Source organism: Agelaius phoeniceus, chromosome 6 (genome assembly GCF_051311805.1).
Source record: "Agelaius phoeniceus isolate bAgePho1 chromosome 6, bAgePho1.hap1, whole genome shotgun sequence".
NCBI lineage: Eukaryota > Metazoa > Chordata > Aves > Passeriformes > Icteridae > Agelaius > Agelaius phoeniceus.
The window spans coordinates 19925488-19953283 of NC_135270.1; the positions used below are offsets into that span (position 1 = coordinate 19925488).

A 27796-nucleotide genomic window follows, 5' to 3' on the forward strand; every position below is an offset into this window, starting at 1 on the left:
CTGTGCTCAGCACTGGGCACACACTGGGAGAGGAGGAGCTCCTGTGGCTGGCTTCCCAAATGAGCTGTTCTCTGTGCCTGCACTCATCAACATCTCATAATACTCATTGCATGGATGCACCACAGATTTCTGTGTTGTGTTCAAAGGCCAGTCTGGGTAATTATAGCTCATCCCCATTTTCCTGTTTTCACTCAGATGTGGTTGTTGGTAGCCTAACAAAGATGTACATGAAATTATGTGCTTTTATTCATGCACTGCATCACAGTGAATGTCATGGTTGGAAAAGCAACACCAGTGAATGCAATTTATTAACAGTATTTTTAGGGTTGGAAAAGACCCCTATGACCCCTACCAACATCTTTGTTGGTAGCCTAACAAAGATGTACATGAAATTATGTGCTTTTATTCATGCACTGCATCACAGTGAATGTCATGGTTGGAAAAGCAACACCAGTGAATGCAATTTATTAACAGTATTTTTAGGGTTGGAAAAGACCCCTATGATGATCAGCTCCAGCTGTTCACTCAGCACCACTAAAGCAGGTCCCCAAGTGCCACCTTCGCATATTTTTTGAATGTTTCCAGGAGACGTGTTTCTACTACTTCCCTGGGTAGCTGTGGGTAAAAAACAAAGTTCAGTAAGAGGGCATTTTTATGTTGGCTGTGGTTCACCAGGGACAAACTGTCTGCACACCTTAGGAGCAGAAACATAGAGGGAGCTTTGTGTACCATGACAAGGGAGATGTGGAACAGGGGATGGAGTGGCACTGAGGCGTTGTGGTCATGCTCTGTTGAAAACAATGCAGCAAATGGGAACTAAGCCACAGGAATGATCCCAACAGTAACTGAAACAGGAAAATGCATATTCATTTTCTTGACCCTATATATGCTAATAACTAAAGACTTATTTGTCTTAAAAATCTCCTAAGGAGGGGAAAGTGAGGATGAATGGGAGATTGTTATGATGGATGTCATTCCAAAGTAAAATTTAGGGGAGGAACAGTAATCTTATGTTTTTTTCTTAAATCTGACTGTTGCAGTTTTAAATTGCATGAATTATGAATTCTTGATGAGTGTTATAAGGTAAAGCTACTTAGAGATGCTTCCTAAATAAGGTTGGATATAGTTTGGACTTTTTTAGTCCCATCTCAACTAAATGTGGAGCTGCAAAGAATATGCATCACAAATTTACAAAAACATCATATTTCATGCAAGTGGATGCAAAGGAGCTAATTAGAATTTACAAGTAATCAAATAATAAATTAAGGTATCCTAATACAGAGTTAGAACCTTAAATTTAGGAATTTTTCTTTTTAATCTATTCAAACATGGCTTAATAAGGAAGTTTGGAGGTTAACACCTCCCCATACTGCATTTGCTGTAAAGGTAAGGCTTATTTAAAAAGAACTGATTGATGTATGACTGGGACAAGAGTTCTGCACCCCAAGGAGTGTTAATACAGTCTTCAGCCAAGGCCTGAAGCTTTGAGAGCAGTTTCATTGCCAGGGTGGGGTTGCAGAGTGGTGAGGGAGAACTTCAGAACAAACAGAAGGGAAACAAAAAGGCAAAGGAGGAAAACTCAATATGGAGAGTATCCAATGAATCAGACTGAGCAATAAGGCAGTGTCCAGAAAACAGTGATCAGGATGCATGGAAGTGCAGAACAACAAATGTAATTCACATTGCTTACAGTGGGATTATTTTGCAAATGAGAGGGCTATTTTGCTATTTAGTATTTTCTGAATATTCTATGAATTAGTACTTTGTTTTAAAAATGCTGTCTTGAGAAAAGATTAATCTGCTTCTTAATAGCCTAGAATGACTCACAAGGCTTCATGGTTGACACCAATTGCATTTTAAAGGTCTTAGTTTACAAAAGTCTAATAAAAAATATTCTAGACCCTCTAAATATGGAAATGTCTTTCAAAGCATTAAAATTTCCCTAAATATCACATATATTTTTCAAATAGGAGTTAATGCAGGAATAAAATGCTAATAAAATAAGCAAGCTAACCATAAATATATACAGAATGAGTAAATTTCATTTATATAAACCATGAATGTCATTTTCTAACTGTAGGCCACACAGTGAAAACTGACAGAAAAATGTGACGCTCTTTAAAGAAACCAAGAGGAAGATCTCTGTGGTGACAGAAATCATAGAAGAGACAATTATCTAGCTATTTCTAATATCTGTGGTTCATGTGAGAAAAAACCAGAACTGCCATTTCAAAGGGTAAGTTTTTTCTTAGTCTTCAAAAATGATGGTAAATACATTTAAAAAGTATTATGCACACAGTATCTATAGGACCTTTGCAATAGAAGAAACTAGCTCTAATATGTGTTGTGCTCTTTTATGCACAATCTTTCAGCATTTTTTTTCATTAACTGACTTTTTCTTACCTGGGTTACAAGTGAAAAAGGAAAAGCACATTTTAACTAGCACAGCTTGAAATTTGGAACCACATTTATGAATGGAAAAAATAAAATGAATTTTTCAACTTAATGGTTAGGGGGTTTATTTTATTAACAAACCAGTTTTGTTCATGTTGAAGTCTGTAACAGAAAAAGGATTAATCAGAAGTGATATTCTTCAGAATCACTTGGCAAAGGTATAGCTTATTTTTGCATTTTCAGTTCCCTTGCATGGTAAAGAATTAAGATAGGGAAAACATGTCCTTTTGATTGGTGTCTAATCAAAGACACTGTGCCATTTAACAGATGGGACAGTGATCCTTCCTCCATTCTGTTCTTCCTCTCAAAGCATTTATTTTTCCCAGTGGAAATCTGGAATGACCTAATTCAAAGCTGAGGCATCTTGGTTTATGTGAGAGGAGCAAAGGAAGAGGGGGTGTCTCATTTTCCCCCGTGGGAAGGTGAAGGGAAGTTTTCCAATCACTCAGAAAATGTCTGCTGCTAAATAAGGCAGAGAAAGCACTTGCTTTGTTTCCCCACAGCACACAGAGAAATCTTGCAGCCACTGATGCTTCAAGTTTAGCTCTTAAATACAAGCAGCAACTCTTTACCAGCTGTTTGCCTGTGGGACTCTAGATAACGATTTAATGTTAACACAAAAACTTGAAATATTATAGCTAAATTGTGACAACATTCTTTTCAAATTTATGACTTCATCTTATTTCTCCACATTCAGCTGAAGCCCAATTTCAGCTCAGTGTTGAATTCATGTGTGAGGATAAATGCCTGCTCACAAAACATGCAGAATGTACCTCCTGTCACAGCTGACTGCTGTACTGATCCTGCTGACAAGGGCCCAGAATAGCAGTTACCAACACAAAGTTTTGAAAGGAACTACATCTACATGACATAAACAAATTTTCTGACAAAGTCAGTGAGGAACCCAGAGTAGACAGGCTGCCACACCAATCATATACTAAAAATATTGATATATATTGAAAATATATTGGAGGGACTGGTCCCAGCTGGGCTTCTTGTACACTCCCAGGGAAGCAGAGAAAGCCTTGGTGCTGTCCAGGCTGTTCAGCAACAGCTGAAACGCTGGTGTGCTTTAAAACATATGACCTGCTGTGAAGAAAATTAAATCTATCCCAGCCCAAACCAGTGCACCTACAAAGGTAAAGTCAGTGGAGCACGAAAGTCTTCCCCTTACAAACAAGCATGGTATTCTCATTTTCCATAAAGTAACTAGAGTTGGCATGTTGTTTTCATCACTGGCTAAGTAAATAATTTCCATGTCCACCCTGCAGGGTATTTGCATAAGAAATTGCTATTCAAGGTGGCATATTTGAAAGACAACAAGGCAGTGGAGTTCAGAAAAGGATACATCTCATCCTGAAGCACACAGTTATCTCGAGATGGATTTGCACTCTAAGTTCCAGTGTTGAAGCAGTCTCTTTAGGGGACCTGACCAGCTCAGCACAGATGACTAAAGGTAGGTGGGCAAAATGAATTTTACTCCTGTTTAAATGTCTTTTTCTGTAGCCTAAAGAGACACTCGCAAGTAAAAAGACAACTTTATCCCTTCTTACCCAGCCCAAATCCACCTTTCTTCAACTACCTGTTGTTCCTAATTCAAAATACCAGATAAAACCTTTAAAATTCTCAGTATTTTAAAACCTTCTATTGGCAAAACACTCCTCTTGCCACAGAATATCATCTTGCACCTGAGTTGTCTGTCAAAATGTGTAGTTGTTCAATATTAGGGCTTTGATTATGAAACATTTCTTTATAACTTTCACCAGAGTGCGTATTTACTAACTCCCAAAGACTAGAAAAAGTCATTTTGGTTAGCCAAAGACAGAGGGAAAAGCAAAATCCTGTTTTTTATGCATGTGTGCATATCTTGCCCAATAGTGGAGACAAAGCTTTAGACCACCCATCTTCATTTATTTGTTAACATGTGGGTCATGCCAGACTCTGCAGCTACTGATATGAATTCTTTTTGCAATGATACATTAATGATACCCAGGACACAAAGAAAAACCAACTGCAAAAAGAATAAGCATAATTATTCCTGGTTTTATCATGCTGGGAAAGTCTACATAGGTACAAATGTTCATTATAGAAACCTTTATGAAATTTCTGTAGATTTCTAATGAAGAACAGGTAAACTATTTTCACAGTTCATAATACTTCTTGTTTTTTCAGTGTCTACAAAGCTTATTAGGTAAATATTATTAAATTATTCAAGAAAACTAGTAAGGTACCTGCCTGACAGGCATATTTCTGATTTTTTTTCTGTTTTATTTAATTTGCTTTATTCAGTTATATAGGGAAAATTAGGCCTGTAAATTTTCAGTAATAATTGAACTGCTGTGCTGAAAGAAGGAAAGAGATAAAGAAAAAATAAACACAAAGAAGTAATTTAAAGAAAAACTACTCTTTTTTTACCTCAGCATTTGTACATTTAGAGAATTCAATTTTGAGGTGAATAATTAACTATTTCTACTATTTGTAAAAAGGGAAGAAGTATAATCTTTCAGTGGAGATTAACTTATAAAGTCAGGCATTAGTGGCTGAAATTCTGAAGAACAAACCTTTAATCTGTATAAAGGCTTCTAGGTAATATAGGCAAGGGTGATTATTTTTTTTTTAAAAAAAAAGAGGCATTTACATCATCAATCTTTAGAATCTAACTAAGACTCTCAATACAAGTTCTTAGCTGCTCATGTGCTCAGCAGAGAAAGAAATTGCTAACAAATACTCAGAATCCCTTTCTTGAGACCTCACTGATCCCTAATTTAGGCACTTCTACACCTGAACTGCAATAATGTCTTCATGAACCTATAAATAGGTTGAAATAGTAGTCCCAAAAGAGGTATGAAGCATTCTTATTTTAGGGTTTTTTTTGCAAATTAATATAATATCATTGACTAAGATGGTAATAATTTTGCTCTGAGTTGCAACATACAAAAGTATTCCAGTGGGGGTGACTTGGTAAGTAGTAAATTCAATATTTTTGCCTTATACATGTTTACATGTATAAGTAAAAGAAATTAAAAATTAACTGCTGGGTCAAACTCTGTAAAAACAATCCCAAAACCTTCTGATGTCTGTCTTACACTGTTAATAAAGAAGTGAAAGTTGATTTACAATACACCCATAGAACAGTACTTCTAAACTTCACAATCCTGCTAAAGTAATGATTCAACCAAGTAATGATTTTCTGTCCTTGAAAAATAAAATAAATATTTCTTTCCCTCATGTAGAAACAAAATATCCTCAAGTAACTCTTAGGAAACACAGAATGAAGACAAGAACCAGAAATAAGGTAACGTGTTCCTCTGGTAAGTGTTTCACATTTATTGCTTTTTATCCATAAAAAAAAGACATTAAAGAATTAAATGGGTGTGGATGGGGACAATAGAAAGAATAAAATGCAGGCTTTATCTGGATTTACTTGGTAATACATAATAAACTTGTGTGGTACTTCCAAAGATGGCAACCCAAAGGATTGCTTTTGGTTTGTTTTTTTTTTCTTGAAGAGCTTGCAACTATTTTCTAGTAGTTAATAGAAATCTCCAACTTTCACTGAAAACAAATTAGTCATCTTCTTCTGGAAGTTCAAGTCCTTTGAAATAATATTGGAAAAGATTGTATATAGTAAACATATCTTTTCCTTGGATGGAAGTGGGAGGAAACACTCAATTTGAAGCCTGCAAATTCATGTGTGGCTACTAGCAGCAATAGATAGTTTTGAAAATGGCCTAGAATCAAGATGCTTATATATCACAGCAGTGCTGATTCACTAGGATAAAGCTCTAACATTGCTCCAATAACTCAGAAACTTTCCACTTTATAAATATGCAAAACTCAGAGCATACAGGCCAAGTAGCTCTGCAAGCAGCCAGATGAAGCCTCTCCTTGATCAAATATTGTGTTAGGTCCATCCACATCTAGGATATCCTGTGCTTTGTCTTTTGAGAGGATAGGTAGAATAAAATAAATTCCTTAGTTTGTCTTGCAAACCAGGCCTTTGAGTGGGGGCTTGTTACTTTTTTTTAGCTTATTTTCTTTTCTTGTGTGTACTGAGAAGTCTCCAAAGTGGTTTTTATTGGAGTGTTTTGGCCACAGTATCAACTACCTCTCTGAAATGCCTGTACACCAACACACAGCACAGGGAAAAACCAGGCAGAATCAGAGATCTGTGTGCACATTCTCTGCAGTTACAGAGACATGGTGGGATAGCTCACATGACTGGAATGCTGTCCTGGATGGCTGCATCTTTTTAGGAAAGACAGGCCAGCAATGTGAGGTGCTGGAACTGCTCTTTATGTGAGAGAGCAGCTGGGATGTATCGAGCTCTGCCTCGGGCTGGGTGAGGAACCAGACAAGAGCTGGCAGGTAAGAAGGCAACACGAAAGGGACAACATGGGTGACACTTGAGTGGGTGTTTGTTACAGGCCACCCTGTCAGGAAGGGAAAGTCAATGAGGAATTCTCCAGTCAGCTGGAAGGAGCCTCACAGTCACAGGCTCTGGTGCTCATGGGGAACTTCAGCCACTCTGATCTCTGCTGGAGAAACAACTTGTGGGCAGGCAGGAGCCCAGGAGGCCCTGCAGAGCACTGATGGAAAGGTTTTGACACAGGTGGTGGAGGAGCCATTGAGGAGAGGTGTGCTGCTAGACCTTGTACTGACAAACAAGGAAGGACTGGCTGGGGAATCACAGAATCATGAAATCATAGAATCACTAAGGTTGGAAATGACCTCAAGGTTCAAGTCCAGCCATTAACCATGTCAATGTTGGGGTCAGCCTTGGCCACAGTGCCATGGACTTACAGGATCCAGCATGGAGGAAGCCAGGCAATGAATAGGATCACAACCCTTGACTTCAGGAGAGATACCTTTGGCCTCCTCAAGGATTTACCTGGAGGAATCCCATGGGGTAGGAATTTAGAAGGTAAGGATGTCCAAGAGAGCTGGTTAACACTCAAGCATCACTTCCTCCAACCTCAAGACTGGAGCATCCCTGTGAATAAGAAATCACACAAAGCAAAGCAAGAGACCTGCGTGGATGAGCAAAGAGCTTCTGGTAAAACCCAAAAGGAAGAAGAAAGTTTACAAAATGCTGAAAAAGGGACGGACTGTTTGCAAGGAATATAAAAACGTTGTCAGAGTATGCAAAGATGTGATGAGGAACTCTCAGATCCACTTGGAATTGGGAATAGGGATGTCAAGGACAACAAGAAAGGTATTCCACCCCATTTTCTCTAACCTGTTTTCAAATTACACAGTGAGCTTATAAGATGGAATGGGTTATTTTTTAGCATAGCAGAAAAAGACTTACTGGGTGCACTTACAGAACGATAATGAAGGCTGTGTACTATCATCCTGCCAAGTCTATTTTGTGCTTTAACCAAATAAAAAACAGTAACAAACAAGATACAAAAGTGTATTTTGTAGCTGAATATCTTATAACGTACTGCCAGGCTTTTTTTTTACACTTCAATTAACTTAATATAAAAATACTTTTGGAAAATATTTTATGTAAATATCATTCTGTAGCTCCTTTTTTAATTACTGTGAACACATTTCATGTCTGAAATGCCTACTTGTGAGGCTTTTTGTATTATAAGGTTGCAACATACTTGCTAATGAAGCAGCTGGCATGGTATTCTGCTAAAAAATAAGAGCCATGAAAGCACTGACCTGCTTTCCTGTGGCTTCTCATTTTAGTACACATAATTTGGTAAAGCACTTATTGTCATTTAGCTCAGGTTGGAATGAACCTCAAAACATCATCCCTTGTTTAGCACTCGGACCACTTGACTTTAAAACCTCCATGATGGGGACTCCACTAAGGCCCTGGGACATTGATTGTTTTCACTGTAAAAAATTCCTCTCTTATATCAAAATGAAACCTCTCTGAGTACAGCTTGTGCCCTTTGCTTGTTGTCCTCTGTGTGTGTGTCCTTGTGAAGAGAGAGCATTCATGCTTTTTGTGGCTGCCTTTTGGGAGCTGGAAAACGATGATGAGATTCTCTTGAGCCTCCTCTTCTCCAGGGTGAGAAGAGCTAAGTCCACAGAACAGTTCTCCAGCTCTTTGATCACCTTTGTGGTCCTCCTTTGAGCCCTCTCCAATGTCTGTATGTCTTTTTTGAATGGTGCATACCAGGACTGGGCACAGTGCTGCAGGTGTGGCCCGACAAGTGCTGACTAGACTGGGATGATCACAGCTCTGTCTCTGCCAGTTATGCTCCATGGATGCAGCCCAGGATCCAATCTGCCTTCCTTGCAGCAGCAGCCCACTCTGGGCTCATGTTATCTTGTCCACCAGGGTTTCCAGGTCCCTTTCAGCAAGGTTTCTCCTCAGACAGATGGATTCTAGCCTGTCCTGGGAACTTTGGTTATGCCATCCCAGAGGCACAGCCTTGCACTTATCTTTGTTAAACTTCATACTGTTCTTTCTATCCCACTCTTCCAGCCTGGCCAGGTCTCCCTGTAAGAGAATGTACAGGGTCTCCTTGTAACCCTTCTGACATGTTAAATGCACCAGCCAGTTTGGTGCCACCCCCAGATTTGGTGAAGGTTTTGAGATTTTCAGTCCCATCATCCAGACCATTGAGGGGTATGTTAAACAGCATGCAGCCCTATAGGGATTGGGTAGGCAGGAATTCCTCTTGAGGTCCTGCAGGAGCAGAAATTCCCTCGTGTTTGGTAGGTGTGAGCTTCCCCCTGAAGCTGATGAAAGGAGGAGGAAGTCATCAGTGAGAGAGGAATTAAAAGGAAAACTAAGCCAAGAACCAGCCTCCTTCAGGCAAGCATCAGAATTCAGAGTTTGGTAAAGGAGCCTCTGCAGCTATAAATCTTGAATCAGCCCTTTGAGCCAGGGGTTCCCACTTGGACTCAGGAGAGTCAGAGAAGCTGAGCCCTAATTCTAGCAGGAGCTGAGTGCCAAGCTCAGCCTTTACAGAGCTGAGATATTTAAAGCTGTGCTTGCTTCTGAGAGAGGCAGTGCCTCTGACCCATCCTTAGACAGGGAGGAGGCAAGAGCTCACCATGAGTATTTAATATGATTTGGCTTAATTTTTAAAATATTTTTTCTTGATCTTGAGCCTTCAGAAGACTCTGCTAAGTTATAATAAATCTCTCTATTCAGGGTGGAAACACTGATCTCAAAAATTTGAAATTGTTTCCAATGCAGAAAAGACAGCAATGTAAGCTACTGGTGTCACTGCATTTTAGTGATCACCTGGTAAATATTGAATAGGATTCAAATTAGGCATCTTGAAACTTCTGCAACCAATCATTCCTAGTTAGCTGGATGATGTCACTCCTCCAATAAAGCATTTACTTTCTGTAATGTCATTGTTTCACTGAATTACTCATATATGGGAGACATTTTTTTCTGGTAATTTATCTCCCAAGCTTAGAATTCATTACAACTGCTCATATAATATTAGAGGTTTTGTGTACATGCCCGTGAAAGGTCTTAAACAATATATTTACACTTGATGTTGCCTGAGAAGTAGGAAAAAAACTCACTCATTTTTTGTGCAGATGGACATCACTGTGACTGCAGTGGTTTCTAATATTTGATTTTAATATTCACTGGTGAGTTGGTGAAAACAACTCTATTAGACAACTTCAACACAGAAATAGCAGACATGCTTTTTCCTGCTTCATTCATTATCTCTCAGTAATCTCAACTGTGAAGGGAGTCAGACTCCAGACCCTTTGAAAATATAATGCAAAATCCACTTTTATTCAATGTTTTTCCTACTATACAAGATAGCCAATTCTGGGTGGCTTATGTTTTTGCTAATTAAAATTTAAATGGTCCATCCTACCTCATCAATGGTATAAAAGAGACATTTTTATCATTAAAGACATGGTAGAATCCTTAGGATTTACTGTTTGTTCTCAAAATTAAATCTCCCGTGACAAAAATGCAATAATTTTATTTCCCAAATCCAATGTTTCAATGCTGTCATTTATTTAATCCGTATTATAATTTCCTTAAAAATACAAAGCTTTTTGCCCTGGCTGCATACATTATTCTTCCCTGTTTTCCTTTGGATTATTTTTGAAATGCAGTCACAATCACATCTATGAAATTACATATACATCTTGCTGTGTGAGACAGCCAATCCTGTCTGTCATGTATCACTTCAGAGACACCAGAGACAGTTTTGTTATCAATACTTATTGTTCCATTGACTTGAGTGAATTTAGATGAGCTTCATTGTGAGTTTATCTGATGATGGACCTCTGGTGAGGATTAGGCATAACCCAACAGCTACTGCAAATTGCATTTAGCCTTTACAATTAGGCAGCCAATAAATAAATCACTGGAGGAATTGGTTCACTGAAGGGTCTCCTCAATGGAAACAAGCTGTGCAGTCACTGAGATGGCCATCAGTCAAGCTAAGCTAGGAAAGGCAGGCTTCAGACTAATGCTCATCTTTTTTTTCTCTGAGCAGTGAGAGTTAAAATTTCTGTGGAATAAAAAAAGACTAATGGCATTCTTGAGAAAGAAAATTGTGGGAATGAGAACATCAATTGTAGGAATGACTGATAAAATTATTTAATTGATGCTAACATAAAGATAGATTTAGACAAAAAAGTAAGATGGGCAAGTGATGGATTAAGCTTTTCAGTATACAAGAAGGCTTTTTTTTGCATCTGACTCTAGTGGAGATGAAGAGATCATTTCACTCAAATTTGACAGGAAAGTGCAAGTACTGTGGATGAAAAATCAGAATAAAAACTGCAGGTTCAAAAACATTTCAAATACCTTTTACAGGAACATCAAAAATAAAATTAGTCAAAGCTCACAGAATTAACATATTTTTGTAACATTTATTGAATGCAAAATTGGACATCTCTTGATATAACTTCTGTGGGTTTTTTTCAAATAACGTAACAAAAAGAAAACATTTTGTGCACAAAGAAGCTTCATGTTCCAAAAATTACTTAGTGGAAGTTAACATCTGAAAGCTAAGGGATTTCAGTCAAAAATGCACTTTTGATAAGGTAAAGGACAGCATCACTTTGCAGAAATTATATTGCTTTTCCCCCCATATCTATCTAATTTGAATTGTGAGGATCATGCAATAGCTGAGAGAACACCTTCAGCAAATGATAAAAAGTACCAAATAAAATCTGCAAAGCTGAGCTTCCCATGTATGTACATCAGCATTTAAGAATTGCATAAAATAAACTTCATCCCAGCAGTTTTTGCTCAGAGACCCAAAGACAAGGCTAGACTATTACAACCATACTGCATCCAACAAAAGAGGGCAGGAAATGGAAATAAAAGACACAGCTGCTGCTTCTAGCTTGGGTGGTAAACATTATGCTGCGTTAAAGTAAAAAAAAGTTTAAACTAGTGAATGATAAGTGTGTTGTTCAAAAGTTTGCAGGGGCTCTTTGGCAGTTTCTGGAAAAGGAGCTTTAAGTAGAATTTGTTCTGTGCAACGTCTGAGTGTGATGTTTTCTCATTGAAAGAGAAATGAATTTGAGGGACTTGCAGTGAATAAACTAATTTATTGTAGAGAAAGTACAATTTGGCAGGGGGGAAAAATGGAACCAATACAGGAATCTCTGCTTTGTAATTCAGTTTTGCACATCCCGATGCCAGCTGCAACCACAACTAAGATGAGCGAACTGGTGAACCTCCACTGCTTGTAAATGCACGGACTGGAGCAGGTCTAGTCGCTGGAGAGAGCTGAATCCCTGGCTTTTACATTTAACCCCGAAAGAAATGCCGTCCCAGCCACAGAGCGGCAGGAGGGACAGACTCCAGCGCTCCTCTCCCGGTGCTGGACACCGGCACCACTCAAAGGATGTCAGGGAGCCGGGGGTGAGCCCCGGGAGCGGCAGCGCTCGGCAGCAGAGCAGGGCAGAGCAGAGTGGCTCTCTCAGGCACCTTCTTCTCTCAGGCACCCTCCCGTGCCCGGCTCTCTGAGCAGCGATGTGCACTCCCCTGTCCCCCTTTGGGGCTCTGAGCAGCGATGTGCACTCCCCTGTCCCCCTTTGGCTCTCTGATAAGCGATGTGCACTCCCCTGTCCCCCTTTGGCTCTCTGAGCAGCGATGTGCACTCCCTGTCCCCCTTTGGCTCTCTGAGCAGCGATGTGCACTCCCCTGTCCCCCCTTGGCTCTCTGAGCAGCGATGTGCACTCCCCTGTCCCCCCTCGGCTCTCTGATAGGCGATGTGCACTCCCCTGTCCCCCCTTTGGCTCTCTGATAGGCGATGTGCACTCCCCTGTCCCCCTTTGGCTCTCTGAGCAGCGATGTGCACTCCCCTGTCCCCCCTTGGCTCTCCGGCACTCCCCTGTCCCCCTCGGCTCTCTGAGCAGCGATGTGCACTCCCCTGTCCCCCCTTAGCTCTCTGATAAGCGATGTGCACTCCCCTGTCCCCCTTGGCCGCGGGCACAGGGCAGGCTGACAGCCCTCGCTGCAGCTCCCGGCTCCCCGCGTCGTGCTCCCAAGTGTCTCTAATTGGATTGCGGTAATTTCTGCCCTTCCTAGAGCGGCGGAGGAAGGGCCCGGGGGAGGCGGGGGGAGGCGGTGGGCGGCTCTCGGCTCCCGGCTCCCGGCGCGGCCGCTCCGCTGCCCATAAAGCGCGGCGGGAGCGCGGCGGGGCCGCGGCCATGCAGTGAGAGCCCGCCGTGGGACCAGCCCCGCTCCGGCCTCGCCACGGCAGCTCTGCGAGGGACAGACCCCCCAGCTCAAGGTACCCCCGGCCCCTCTCCCAGCGGGAACTGCGCTGCCCGGCCCTGGGAGCCGCTTCGCCCGCACCCCCTTCCCGCCCAGCCCGCGCAGCCCCGGGACGGGCAGCGCGTTTACCCCGCTGCGGTTTCTTGCAGATGCAGAGGTGCACCGGAGTCCTGTTCCTGTCTTTAATCCTTTGTGCCACCCTCTCGGAAACACTCGGGCTGGTTTTCTCAGTAAGTATCCGTGTCTCAGCGAGAGAGGAACCACCGCGAACCTCCCACGGATGAACACTGTTTTTAGATGTAGGGTTTGTAAAGGATACAGCACCCAAAACCATTTCGGGCTATTAACAGTTTGCCTCTTATTTTTTTCCCTTAGCTAAGAATTTCGAGATTTTGAATACTAGCACTCTTGTAAAAAAATACTATAACTAAGAATGTCTAGTTGCTACACCAAAATGGAGTGGGTGTCCCACCTGCCTCTGAAACGATGATGTACATATGGACTTCTTTTATGAAGAGGCTGTCATGTAAACCCAAGCAATAAAAAGAAGCATTGCTGTTTGCTAAGGTGGCTATCAGGTGGCAATATAAACTACTAGTATAAAGTTGAAATTTCTGCCTCCGAAGTGTGATTTGCAGTCATCACTTATGTGGTGTGAAACAGTCAAACCACAAGGATGTCAACAGCAACACTATAGACTTAGGGAGGGGCAAGAGCTCACCATGAATATTTACTTCAATATGATTTGCTTTATTTTTAAAATATTTTTTTCTTGATTTTGAGCCTTCAGAAGACTCTTTCTGCTAAGAGAATGTCCTTTTGAGTGTAGGTCCTGCAATAACATACTTGTGGTTTTTCCTTTAAGGCGAAAGACAAAAGGGGTTGGACTTTGAATAGTGCTGGTTATCTACTTGGGCCACGTAAGTGAGGCACTTCTTTTTTCATTATTTCAAAATGCAAAAATTGTGTTATTCACTTCTCTGAATATAGCAGTTTTGTCTAAGCCTGCAAGACTGAACAAATTCATTTGGGAAAACACTTGTTTAGATGTTTGTTACATGCCTGCCATAGAACTGAGTTGTCTTAGATGACAGCTGTTCTTTTCTAAAGAAGTGTGATGGAAGGCCTTATGTCCAGAAACACATCTGCTCACATTTGGTGCTTCTGAACTATAATTTTCATATGACAAATACGTCACCACCAGAAGAGTTAAAAAATCTTACAGCATCATAGATGTCAAGGGTAGAATGACAAAATGTGTACCTCTCCATGTATTTCAGATTTCACCTCTAAATCTTTTTACAAACTTTCACTACTTGACTTTATAAGACTATTTTTTTTTAATTAAAGCAAAATAAATTAAAACAGTAACTTGCAAACTCAAGACTATTAGCAGCTCACTATGTGTAAAATCAATATACAAGGTGTTCAAAATACAGGAGTACTGGTTTACAGGTGGTGATAACAAATTCAGGTTGTAAGAAAAGTAATGCAGAGCTAAGCTGTCTCAAATATTTCTCCTTTTACCCTTAATTCTTGTGAATGTGGCAAAATTCATCACCAGTGCTTCTATATTTTCAGTCTCAGTAACACACAAATACTACACATACTTACTCTGACATTTTTCATTCTTCTTAGCTAACAATAAGGATACATTAAAAAAAAGAAAAGAAGTTTAATGCATCTTAAATATATTAACTGGTTCTGTAAATGCCTGGAAGTATATTTGCCCAAAGCAGATCTAAGCAAATTGGAAAAAATACTGTGGGGAAATGATCTTGTCAAAGAGTTCTATTTTACATCTAAGACTGGATAATAGGAATCATCCTTTGTTGCAGGTCATATTCATCAGCTTTTACTGAGGTCACTTTGATAAGCAGCAGGTCATATTGATAAGCTTTTACTGTGTCAATTAACTCCTCTGATTTTTAATTTATTTATCAGATGCAGTAGATAACCACAGATCTTTTAATGACAAGCATGGTTTCACTGGTAAACGTGAAACACTGCCTGAAGAGGATATTAAAGCAGGTAATGAAAGTCTGGAAACAAGCATTTTTGATTTGTTTTTTATGTTAAGTAATTTATTTACTATTGAATTTACTACTGAAATTACTATTGAATTTATTGAATAATTTACTATTGAACTGACTACTTGGACACAAAACTATTTCTGCATTTCAACAGAAATCCTAATAAACATATGAAAGGAAGAAAAATGACATTTGGCCACTCAATGTAATCATTGTATGGTTATAGATTACAACATCTAAGTGATTAGGAAAATGTATCATAATTTTGTTGCTCTAAATGTGTAATAGGTCATATTGCTTTGAAAAAACTTTGGTTTTTTTCTCTTTTCATATGTTAAAGTAAGTATTTCAAATGCCACTCTAGCCACTCCAGATTCAGTTGGTCTTTGGCAAAGGAGAGAGCCTATAAAGGTGTCTTTTAGTAATGAAGGCTATAGAAAATACTAAGTCTCAGTATTTCCTATGATTGAGCAAGATGGCTTATCTTCATTAAAAGACTGAGAACCTGGTCACAACTGAAGTCAAAATGCTCAGATGTTGCATGTGTCAGAATTTAGTAAATGGCAATGAAAAGGGTGCAGCCTTGTTCTGGATTTGTCATCCAAAGCTGGGCCTCTAAAATGCAAATATATGTCTGGACTCCCTTATGAAGAGAAGCTGACAATTTTTAGGCTTTATTTTGAACGCCTATTTCAGGATAAGGTGCAGAAATTTCTAGAAAAACCTGTTTTATCTCCTGAGAAGAAACTAAACCTGCTGCCAACATCTCAAGTGAGCTGGGATGAATCTCATCCTTAGGCTGATAAAAGTGATCACAGTCCTTACTGAGTGCATTTATCACTGCACTAACGGGGGCAAAACAGAGGTTTTGGAGCCTATTTTAAATAACACCTAGACCAGTACAAATGTAGTTAACACTAAATAAGTTCATAAATAAAGGACGTGCTTAATTACAATCTCATAGATGCATACTTCATAAAGAGAAGAGAAACATTAATACATTTCTTAATTGTTAACACTCTCTGAAGGACTGTCTGTTCAGTTCTGGCACAGTTACACAGTGGGGCTTTGGGGTTTGTGTGTAGTATTTTTTTGGTGCTGTGCTTTAGGTTGGTTTTTTTGTTGTTGTTTTTTAAGGGAAAGAATCCAATCCTGCTGCCTCAAATACCAGGGTTAAAACAATATATGGCTAGTCAAAACCAATGTAAAAGTAAAGGATTTGTAATCCAGTAGTAGAGATCACATTGCAACATTTTGCCATTTGTGCATATCCCAGGTCCCTTCCAGGAATATGAACTTATGGGTTTATGGAACTCTCTTCCTGGGTACTGTTAAACCTCAGCAATTGCAGATAAACCCAACCAAACTTGTCAGGATGAGACTTCAAAATTACACAGGTGCCTCTGCTATGAACTTCATTCTCTTCCCTCACCAAATGTTTCTTTGAAGCTGAAGTTTATTATAGAGTTCCTACCCAAAGGAGATCTAAATATGTCTCTCTCTATATAATGCATATGGTAATCAGTATATTATTTTAATTGAAAATGGAGGCTTTCTCCTGGTTATTTGTAAAAGACCCTTTAAATGGCAATATATGCACATATTATTTTATTAATGTGAAAGAGTTCCTGCAAAGGACTGTGCTCTCCTTGAAGGAATGCTGCAAAATTCATAAGCTCTCCATATAACCTAGAAAAATTTGTAAGCTGTATTAGGGACTGAACATTAGGTCCAGGAAAAAAGCCCACAACAAAAATACAACCATCTATGAGCATAATTAGTCAAATCTTCAAGTTACAAGATCATAATGGTTTGTTTACTGAAATCTGCAAGTGATCCACTATGCAGAGTTAAGGTAAATAGCAGAGCAATATGTAAGTACAATATTTCCAAGTCATGGAGGAAAAATATTTATCCAATAAATTTCACATGGATAAAAAAGTCTTGAAAAAATGTGACCAATATAATAATAACAAAAATTCATAACAGGTTAGGTGGGAATAAAAGCTAAGGAAAAATTCAAATAAAAGAGTATTATTAATGCAAATAGTAACAGTGTGAGTTCAAAGACTGGAAGACAAGATTTTTAGGTGCAAGTCCATTAAATGCATTCTTAAATGCTTATTCTCCTTTCACCAGAAACCTTTGTGTCCCTTTCAGCTCTCATCAATGTTTTAAATTTGTACTGCAGAACTCAGTCTGCCTTCTGACCCATCTGATAATGTTTTCAGTGATGTAATAATGGACTGTTTGTTGGTTCTGGTACCCACATCTGTGTGCAGAGAGTTAAACATCTTGGGGAAATTACTTAACATTTGTTCTTAATAGACAGCAGTTCTCCATCCTCCTAAAAATAGCAAGGTGTCTTCCTCCAACTCCTGGCTGATATTTTTTTCTCTCATTTACAGATGCAGAAAGTGCATCTTCTCAAAAGTGCAATAAGAAGCACCCATTAGGCCATTAAAACAGCATCCAAAAGCTATTTTCACAAGCTCTAAGACAAGTGTATTGGATTAGGTACCTATGTGAAAACAGCTTTCTGGACTTGTAGAAAAACACCCAGGCCTAGGTTTTGGGCCACAAATCACTGCTATGTAATTTGTCAGGCTACATGAATGAACTTTTAACTGTTCTGTAAGGCTGATGAATTTGTTTGCTAAATTTGAAATTTAACCCATTCCTGCAGGCTCAGGTGGAGACAAGAGAGAGAGCTGGGGACAGAGGATAATTCTCTTCTGCAACAGATCTCATAAGGCCTAGAGACCACAACCACTAAGGTGTCAAAGCAGCTGCTATGCAGCTGCTACAAAGCTGGGTGATTTTCATTCTGAGAATTGTAGCCACCTGCCTTATAGGGGCTTTGCCCTTCCATGAAAGGAGGTTTTCCATCAAGGATTTTAAGGAAAAAGGAATTTCAGATAGTTTTGGTGTTTTTTCCCCCTCCCCAGAGTACTCATTAACTTAACCACAGTATCTCATCTGATGTGTTTGAACCATGTTAAGTGTGAGTAACAGCCAGCTTGTTTCACAGGGAGCCTTGGGAGACCCCTGGCTGATGAAAACATTGTGCGCACAGTAATTGAATTTTTGACCTACTTGCATCTGAAAGGTTAGTGAGTACCTTTTATTCTTTCACAGTTTCTGGTAGGAAATTTACTGAGGAGGCAAGACTATGCCTAAGGTACACATCTGCTGCAGATTTGAGTGTGCAGGACTTGCAACAGCACCCATGGCATCACTCTCACACACAGAGTGCAGGTGATCCTGAGAAATTGCAGCTCAGTGGAGATCAGCTGTAGCAGAGTTCTGATACCATCCCATCACTTGTTAGTGCCAAAAGGAACACATCTCTCTTTTTGCACGTATTCTACAATAAAGTTGCAAGACAAAATTGCAACAACATTAAGCTGAATGTTGGCAAACAGCTCAGAACACTCTGAAGGAAAAGCTCTGTACAGCCTCATGGTTGTGATGAGAGCTGTAATGCTGAGCTTACAGCTGCTTCTGTAAGAATGGTAACTTTACTATGGAATTCAGTGAAGAAATTTATCTGCTTCTGAGTTTTCATTGGTTTTGCTTTAAAAAAACCTAAACAAACACAATATTCAGCTTTTAAAAACCTCTTCAGCTCTTCTAAAACTGTCTATAAAATGTATTAAACCATTGTAGATAGTTGCTAAGAAACCAACAGGTAGAAAAAGGTTATTCTACTGCAAATGTTTGAGGATTTTTTCTGTCTCAAAAAGTAGACAATTCAATAAATCAGTAACTTCCATGTTCTTACTTTTGTATACAACAAATTATAAGCAACTTTGTGTCAAGTGTATGCTGTGGAACTGTATGTACATTTGTATTTTAATTTCATTATTAAAAGAGACTTTCAACAGATCAGTTCATTTTCTGCATATCTGAGATGCATTATTTTCTGAATTACTTGTATCCACCCAAGGAAAATAATTCTCATTACTGAAAAGGTGAACCCAGTGTTTATTGAATTGAATTTACATTTGAAAACAAAACCTCTGTATAGCTAGTCCTAAGGGCCTGAAATAATTCAAGCACATATTTAAAGTAGATTATTAGCATATGTATTTACTGTGGACAAAGTAGTGGTTTGTTTGTTGTACCACTGTGAAGAAAGAGCCCAAAACTCTTCTTTACTCTGTTGTGTGAGCCTAGGAAGTAAAATCAATATTTGGACACAGCAAAAAGGGTGCAAAATAACCTCAGTCACACACCTTCTGCATAGGCTAAAAGCTGCTAAATCAGACAAAATAAAAAGCAACTCACAGAAATACAAATTCTTCCCTGCAACAAATGAGCTTAAAAGGCTCCCTTCTTAGGATGGTAATGACAAACAGTTGTTTTTATTCAGAAAAGGTGGTGCTATTACCATGTCCTCATGAAAAACAAAAAATGAATCTGCAGATCGGGGTTTTGCAGACATAGTTCTTGTAGTCTCAGGTTGGAACAGACACAGAATGTTGTCACATATTATCTCTTAACAATATTTATTGGAAAGGCTTAGTACAAACTCTTACACAAATCCAGAACTGTAAATCAAGCAGGTGAATACCATATTTTTTAATGATAGAAATCCTTCAACACATTTTCTTCAGTGAAACCTTACTGCATTAAATACTTTGGTTTAGAGATGTTCCTTGGTGGGGGAAGGGGGAAAAGCCTCACTCGTGGGATTCAGATTCAGGCAATAGTGATTCAGATTAGATACACATTTTAATCTGCAAGAAAAAGGCAGTATTTTTACTGCTAAGAAGTACCTTGTTAATGACTAAAAGGGGCCTTCATCTTTTTCTCTTGGAAATTATTCCCTCCAGCTTTAAGCACTTCTCATAAAGAGCAACACGTAGAATGGCAGCTGTAATTAGATAATATGAAGTCTCATGAGATGCTGGGATCCAGCAATATCAATTGACATAATAAAATTAATATAATTGTTGTTCTGTCACTGCTGTTTCTAAAATGTTGAAATTGTATCAGGAAGATATTATTGACATTCAAAAGGAAAAAACCCCAGTATTTTATAAATTAAAATACGACTACTTCAAAGATTTGTCTTTTAAAATTGGGAAAAATATTGCAAAAAATTATATTACTGAAACTGGATTTCATTACTTAATTGTTAAGATAAATATGCATATTTACATACGTGTTAATTACCTTTTTTTTCCTGTTTTTCAGAGGTGGGAGCACTTGACAAGCTACCTACACCAGAGGAAATGAACCAGTCTTGAAGAATGCATTTTTATTTTGTTGTAGTGTCGATTTAGACTGAATTCTAAACAAAAAACCAAAATGACCTGAAGTTAAGAAGTATGGTTTGCATTTATTTGATAAATGGTAAACAGCATTCTGCCCTCTGGTTAGTTTGTTGGATTATTTTTTGCTTTTTTTTTCCTTCCATCCCTCTCCTGCAATGTCATCGTGTATAATTTTGCTTTGGTAAAATTTTTCTGTAGGTAAATGATAAAATAAAAATAAAGAGCAATGAAGTTGTTTCATTTTAAAATTATGTACATACCAGCACACAATGCACAGAAAGTCTGGGGTAAATTGTAAGATTACACTGCATCTCTACTCTGCAATATTAGAGCAGAATAAAACATATACACTATATATTGGGTACTTTAAATAACAGAAAAACAACTTCAGAGTGCTGCCATGCCAGATCATTTTAAGTCACAGATCTGTCTATACATCTGTGCTTCAAGGAAACATTACTCCATGCTCCTATTTTCACAGATGTGACATAAAATCCTGTTCAAAATAAATTTTGTATTTTTCACCTGTACTCCACTGGCCCATTGGCTGGAGCATACCTTGATGCAATGCAGATTTAAGTGTTCTGTGCAGGTTTACACAAATCCTATGTGTAGGATTCCATGTTATTGAGACCTGGGGCTGCAATCTTAATGAAGAAAAGCTCCTGGCTGCTGCAAGATTAAAAATATACTTCATGAGATGCTTTATTCTGAGTCCAGCAAAGCACTTGGGCCCATGTTTAATCCATGCAAAACGGCTTTGATGTGCTGGACCAGGATGCTAGGCCTGCACACAATAAATGTCAGATCAAGACTGAGGAAAGGTTTGAGAGGTTACAGAACCTTAGAAAGGTTTTTCATACTCAGATGACTTTCAGCCTCTGCACAGTGCAATGAAATATCATCCTTTCAAAATGCTGACGTGCACTGGAGTGCACAGACTGACAGAAATTTTGCAGACCTTTATTATCTAATCTGTTTTTCACTGTTAGCACAGCAGAATTCTAAAAGCCAAGGCAGCAGTGTGTGCTTTGTACCCAGCCAGCCATGCCACCCTGTCACTCAGGCTGTGCTCCTCCTGTGATAATCACTCAGCCTCTGATCTCATGTCTGATGTTTCCACTTTCCAAAGTGTCAAAATACACTTCACACCAGATCCAGTCAGCTTCTGAGCAAACCCTTCACACCATCTTTTACTGGATTTCTTCTTGCTTTTTCAGAGTAATGAAAGAAGTATACATTGCTAATATACACACTGCTAGTTCAACAGTATTTGGCAAATTTATGGGCTTCCCAAAATGTGAAAAAAGAACGGAGTGAAATTTAACCCCTGTGCATTAGTATAGCTCAGCAAGTCCAAACTCTCATTTCCACTAGTAATGTCCACACTTCTCACATAACCTTGAAATAACCTCACTAAAATCAAGAGGTTTTCTTTTCATTGACTTCCATGGGCTTTGGCTCATTGATTGCTAAAATCAGTCTATTTGAAGAACTCAGAAGGATCTATTTGAAGAACTCAGAAGGAATCCATCTCTGGCAAAGCAGCTGAATCTATGATCAAATAAAAGGAACTTCATTTTAGCATTGAATTTCTTTCCTTTTAAAAAAGGATGAGAAATTAGAAATAATGGGATATAATTAGAAACAATTATTTCTTTGATCCAAATAGTATACCTTCAGCTCCTTAGAGTTGCAGTCATACTGTTAGAATGGTTATTCAAAATTCTGACATTTGAGATTATTTGAAACAGTGGAAAACTCATAGGATCAGGAAGATTTACAGCACTGTCTAAACAGGGAGGCTCACAAGGTTTGACATTGTGCTGCACTGTTATATATTATATATATTATATATATTATATATATTATATATATTATATATATTATATATATTATATATATTATATATATTATAATATATATATTATAGAAACCAGATTATTATAAACTAATTACCAAAAGCAGTCCAAATACTTTCATTTAATAATTTCTGCATTCAAACACATATTGATAATATTCTGAAATAGAGACACGTAAAATTTTCACCTTGTTTTTTTCACCCTTGTAATGCCTCTCATCTTTGCAAATATGGAGGGGGGAAACCACAGTAAGGAGTTCTGGGTCAATTCTCCTGGATCAATTTCACAATTTCAGTAACATTATTATTTTATTAACACTCATTTTATTTAAAGTATGTCTTAAATCACTTCATCTCAAACATAATTTCTGCAAATATTTGGAAAAACATCTCCATAATGAACCTCTTGGATGAACACCTGATAAAAATGTCCAATGTCCTTTAATACACAATTTGAAAGCAATAAGTTTCAATGGGGCAAATGGACAATAAAAGAATGCTACATTTCAGTAGAAAATAAGAATTACAAAATCCCCTTTTCCATCTCATAGTGTCATTTCTTGCTTCTTTGCATATTTTCTATTCCATTGTTGTGTAGGATTAGCTCAAACTTATATTTACACTAGAGACAAAAGCCAAATAAAAAAACCCAAAAGAGTAAACATTTCTTGTAATGTTTGCCAGTGATATGAAATTACCCTTCATGCAAATTTAACTCTGACAATGAACAGAAGGCTTGCATGATGCTGAATGACTGGACAATAAAATGGAAGATGAGATTAAATGCTGATGCAAGCAAATTATGTACGCAGAGAAAACCAACTCTAATTTTACATACGCATACTGATGCTCCAAATTATGTCTGGAAATATAACTCAGACTCATTGGACACAGCCCTCTAAAAACGTTCTTTTAAACCTCAACAGTGGATAGAAAATCAATGGGAATAGTAGGAATCACAATGAAAATACACCATTCCCAATTTTGATACCAACAGCAGTTCTGGAGAACTTTTTCACTGCAGAGAAAAAAATCACTGTCAGGCCAGAAAAACCACAGGGAAAAGTGACAAATATTTTTACAATGATTTTCATACTCAGAGAAACCAAATAGGTGGGAGATGAAAATCTTAAATGTTGTGCTAAAAGTGCTTTTCTAGTTACCCAAGATATAATGATTAAATGGCAAATGATGATAAAATTATCAAGTAACACTTTTGAACTCCACACCCAGAAAAACCCAGAAGGCTTTTCCATACATCTCCTGATGAAATTGTGGCACAGGACTTTGTGGAAGCCATAGGTTCTGAAACAGTTATATTCATGGAAGAAAAGTCCTTCAAGGTCCAAATGTTTAATTTTTTCAGACCAAATTAGGGACATGAGAGCACAGAGCTATAAAACAACCCTTAGAACCTGATCCAGGGATTAATTAAACATGACTCCTTCAGCTGCACAGCATTTGATGCCAGTTTACAAGAGAAACATGGAAATCACTTACATTTGGCTAAAAATTCTGGAGAAATACTGAATTATGAGCTCTACCTGTAACAAAAAAACCCTATAATTTTGTACAATGTTTCACCTACCTGCCAGGTAGTCTCATTAAAACTTATTTAAATGCAAATCAGTTCATCATAAAAGGGGGAATTTCTGGTGGCACAGCTGGCACAGAAGAGTCTATTCAGATTAGGAAGCCATCAGGGAGCTGACAAGATCCATGTATTTTCCCACCTGTCTGCTCATGTAAAGGTCAGACTGCAACATTAGCATAGAAAAATTAGGTAGGACTCAGAGTACTGAGGATGTTTGATGGGACCTGATATTGGGGTTGCCAGAATTCTGCTTCCAGGTTTAATGTTACCAGGGTTCAAACCACAGCTCCTTTTGCCTGAGGTCAGAGAGAAGCTGGGTGTGAGTCCATTCACAAAGGATTCTGACATATCCTCAAGTGCTCTTTTGCATTTCCAAAGAGATGAGAAGACATGATATGAGATAGCATGTGAAGAAACACATTAATAACTCCCCAAAAAAGTGGCAAAAGTATTTTAAAATTATTTCAGGGTATGTGACACAAAATGGAAGCAAGTTAGAGAAGTATTTTGCAGTTTGTCCAGAATGCAGATTACCTCAGGAGTTTTCTAAGTTTAAAAGGGTTAAAAGAAAGTTGGGACTCAAGTGTTTTTAGCAGAACAATTTTTCACCAATTCACAGAGTACATTAATGGTGCAGTACTTCTGTCACTATTTTGTGGTTTATTACTTATTTTAAAATAAATGCAAATGCTAATTCTGATACCTAATTGTATGAGGACTGAGTGTGACCCAACCATAGAAAACTACACCTCACTGATCCCTTTACTACCCAGACTCAGGAGCTGGGTGTACAAATAGCAAATTGTTAAGGTTTTTGTTACCTCTGAGCATTGGGCATTTGTCAATGCATGTGCCACACTCAGACTTGAGCTGTGGAAAAGCCAGAGCTGAACTGAAGATGAGAATTATTTTATCTCCTGGCTTGTAAAGGAGCAAAAGCAGTATAAAAAAACTTATTCCCCAAAAGTTTATCAAATTCCCTTGAGATTCTCCTTATGCATTTCTAATTTAATTGATCTCCACAGATTATTTTCTAATTAAGTATATATAAATCATACAGCCTTTCTGAGTGCTAGGAGACATGAGTCTCCTACAGAATGTCTGCCTGAGGAGAAATTATAAAATACCTGTTACCATTCAGATTGGATTTTTTTTAGTTTCTGAAATAAATGTTGCCTATGTATCACTCACCAACACAAATATAATTAATTCAGAATGTAATGCTTCTATAATCTCCTGTTCAACATGTTCACGAGATATTGCATTTCCTTTAAATTATTCTATTCCATTAAAAATCCTTCTACTGGAAAATAATTGATCAGATTTATGCACATTATGGCTGTTATTTACATTTATCAATATCAAAGCTAGCATTTCTTGACTAAATCTAAAACTGATGCTTCAATTATTTACATCAATATAAGTTCCTATGTCATATCTTTAGGAGTATTCTTTGCTTACTATTTATTCAGATGACAGCACAGGGGAATTACACCCTGCTTCCCTAAGATCTTTCTGCAATTTGATTATGTTACCTGATTCTTCTTTAACTTCTCATCTAAAAGATAGTAAATTTATGAATCATTAGCCTTCTGATGGTTTTCATATCTATTGTTCTCTGCAGCAATTAAAAGCAAAGTAATAAAGTATTCTAATTAAAGTATTGTCCAAAGGTTTCTGTGAGAATTTGATGCATCTTTCCTGCAAATCAGAGTTTGAGGACACTTAGATTAACTGCTGCTAGGGCTCTCCATGGGCACTCTGGGCTCTGCAAATGAAGAGGGCAGTTCTGAAAAATGAAATTTGCATCTGCTCCCTGCTAGCAGAGCGTGGGTGCTGGCTCTGGATCCAGAGCAACATTTTAAATGAGGCATTTGGATTTCCTTCTTCAATTCAAGAAGAATGAACCCAGGCCCTAAGGCTTAGAGATCCAGTAGAAGCAGAGAGGAAAAATAACCATGTTTTTACAGCTAAATGTTACATTTTTGCACCATTTTTCAAAATACGGTTTTGCAAATTATCCCTGCCTGGTTTTCCTGCTGATTACCCACTTAGCCACTGTTTAAAAATAAACCTCATCAAATACAACATACAAGGGCTAAATCCTGACCTATGAAACTAACTGCAGTGGTACTGCTGACCTTGAAAGTACATTTATTTATATTAACTAAGGTTTGACTTCATCCAGTGCAGCAATGCTATTAAAATAAATTAATTTTAACAAATCTGAGATCTTCCATAAAAGGTGAAATTTCAGAAATAAAATTATAGTCACCCTTATTCCATCAACAATACTCCTCCTTTCCACCTGCTGCAAGGCACGTTGTTCATTAATTCCTACTGTCACTTTGTGCTATCAGAACCATCTACTGATTCTAGCCATTAAAGAAATTATACTCTATCTGTGCATTATTTATTTCATATCTGTGAAATTTTACTTAATTTCATGTCATTCAAACTATATAACACTTTTTCCGCCAAAATATTTACATTTTTCTTTGCTGTCTAGTTCATTTTTATTTGAATTCCTTTTGCAGTGCACATTATATAGGGTATTTTATTGTTCACCAGAGCCCTCAACCATTTGTTTAATTAGGCATAATCATTTTGCATGTTAATAATTATTTTTATATTCTTCTCCCTGTTCTGCTATGTTTTAGCAGAAAATATAGTAATTATCAAAAATTAATATTTGTGACAATGTTTATAAGCCAGATATTGCTGACCAGCTAAAGGGAAGATGATGTAACTTGGTTTTTTTCCTTCTATCATTTGTAGTAGTTATTAAACATAGGCATTATTCTCCACTCCAGCCAGATAAAAAGGAGGTTTTCTTTTGTGGGGAAAAAAACCTAATATTTTTTACCACACTACCTTTTGTGAATTCATAGTGGAGTCACATGTTGACAGACTTGAGATACATTCTTCAGAAGAATTAAAGCAACAAAGGATTTTAATGCTTTATTTCCAAAAATGAGTTGAGAACTTTTTTTGGAGGTGTTATTTTAAGATCTAGGAACACATTTGATTGGATCTATTAAACTGTTCAAGGAAGTCAAGTATTGAATTGCCAACAAGATTTGAAATTTTAATTAGTTATATGCAATATAACCATTATTAAAGCAAGAACTTATGTGCTGTTAAAAATCAAACTTCATACACAACTTAATCTTAGGATGCCAAATTAAATGCCCTCTATAGGTGAAAGCATGGAGAACACTAATAACTTATGCTATCAAAGTTTTGTCTGTGTTACTATTGGTTTACCTATTTCCCAGCAAAAATGTGATGTTATCCAGCAAATAAAATGAACTCACCAAAAACCTGCCAGGAAAGTGTCAAGGCAAGTCCAGAGCAAGGTGATTGCAGGTTCTGGGCTGGCCAGTCAGGGCTGGCTGTGCTGTGGCTCTGCCTGGGCCCCCACACTGACAGCAGGCTGGGTGAGGCACACAACACCTGAATTTCCTCTGAAATATTACAGGACTTTGGCACCACAAGGCTTAAAATTGTCCTAGGCACTTGCCCCGCCTTCTGAAAACCTTACCCTTGTGCTACCCAGACTGGGAAAATTTTTGCAGAACTTTGAATTCCTGTTAGGATTAATAATCCTAAAATAACATAAAAAGCTGAAATTACAGCCTGCAGCAGGAAGGACCTTCCTTTAGAAGAGGAAAGGTATGAATAAAAAGATGAACACTGAATGTACATTTAAGTTCTGAAAAAAGCCAGGAAACTCTGGTTTTGGTTATGGCACTTCCCTTCTGAGCTCTCATGTGCCAGCAAAATCACAAGCAGAGGGAACAGCTACACTGTGTTCCTGGGCTCACCTTCTGTTCAGCTGTGCCTTTTCTACCAAGCACTGACTTTGTTGACCATGAACATGAG

General features: G+C 38.1%; 1 protein-coding gene across 1 annotated transcript; it reads left to right on the forward strand.

The window, feature by feature from the left end:
- The first annotated feature begins 12991 nt into the window (after positions 1-12991).
- GAL (galanin and GMAP prepropeptide) lies at positions 12992-20687 on the forward strand. Its single transcript, XM_054635310.2, has 6 exons — positions 12992-13157; positions 13291-13371; positions 14007-14061; positions 15086-15172; positions 18206-18283; positions 20377-20687. Exons 2-6 carry the CDS (start codon positions 13291-13293, stop codon positions 20427-20429), a joined length of 354 nt encoding a protein of 117 aa, XP_054491285.1. The 5' UTR covers positions 12992-13157; the 3' UTR covers positions 20430-20687.
- Positions 20688-27796: the final 7109 nt, after the last annotated feature.

What these genes read in the sequence shown, in the direction of transcription:
- GAL (XM_054635310.2), top strand. Translation starts at nt 13,291, where the DNA reads ATGCAGAGGTGCACCGGAGTCCTGTTCCTGTCTTTAATCCTTTGTGCC. An exon ending in CACTCGGGCTGGTTTTCTCA is followed by an intron (nt 13,372 to 14,006) that starts GTAAGTATCCGT and finishes TTTTCCTTTAAG; the next exon opens with GCGAAAGACAAAAGGGGTTG. An exon ending in TGAAGAGGATATTAAAGCAG is followed by an intron (nt 15,173 to 18,205) that starts GTAATGAAAGTC and finishes CTTGTTTCACAG; the next exon opens with GGAGCCTTGGGAGACCCCTG.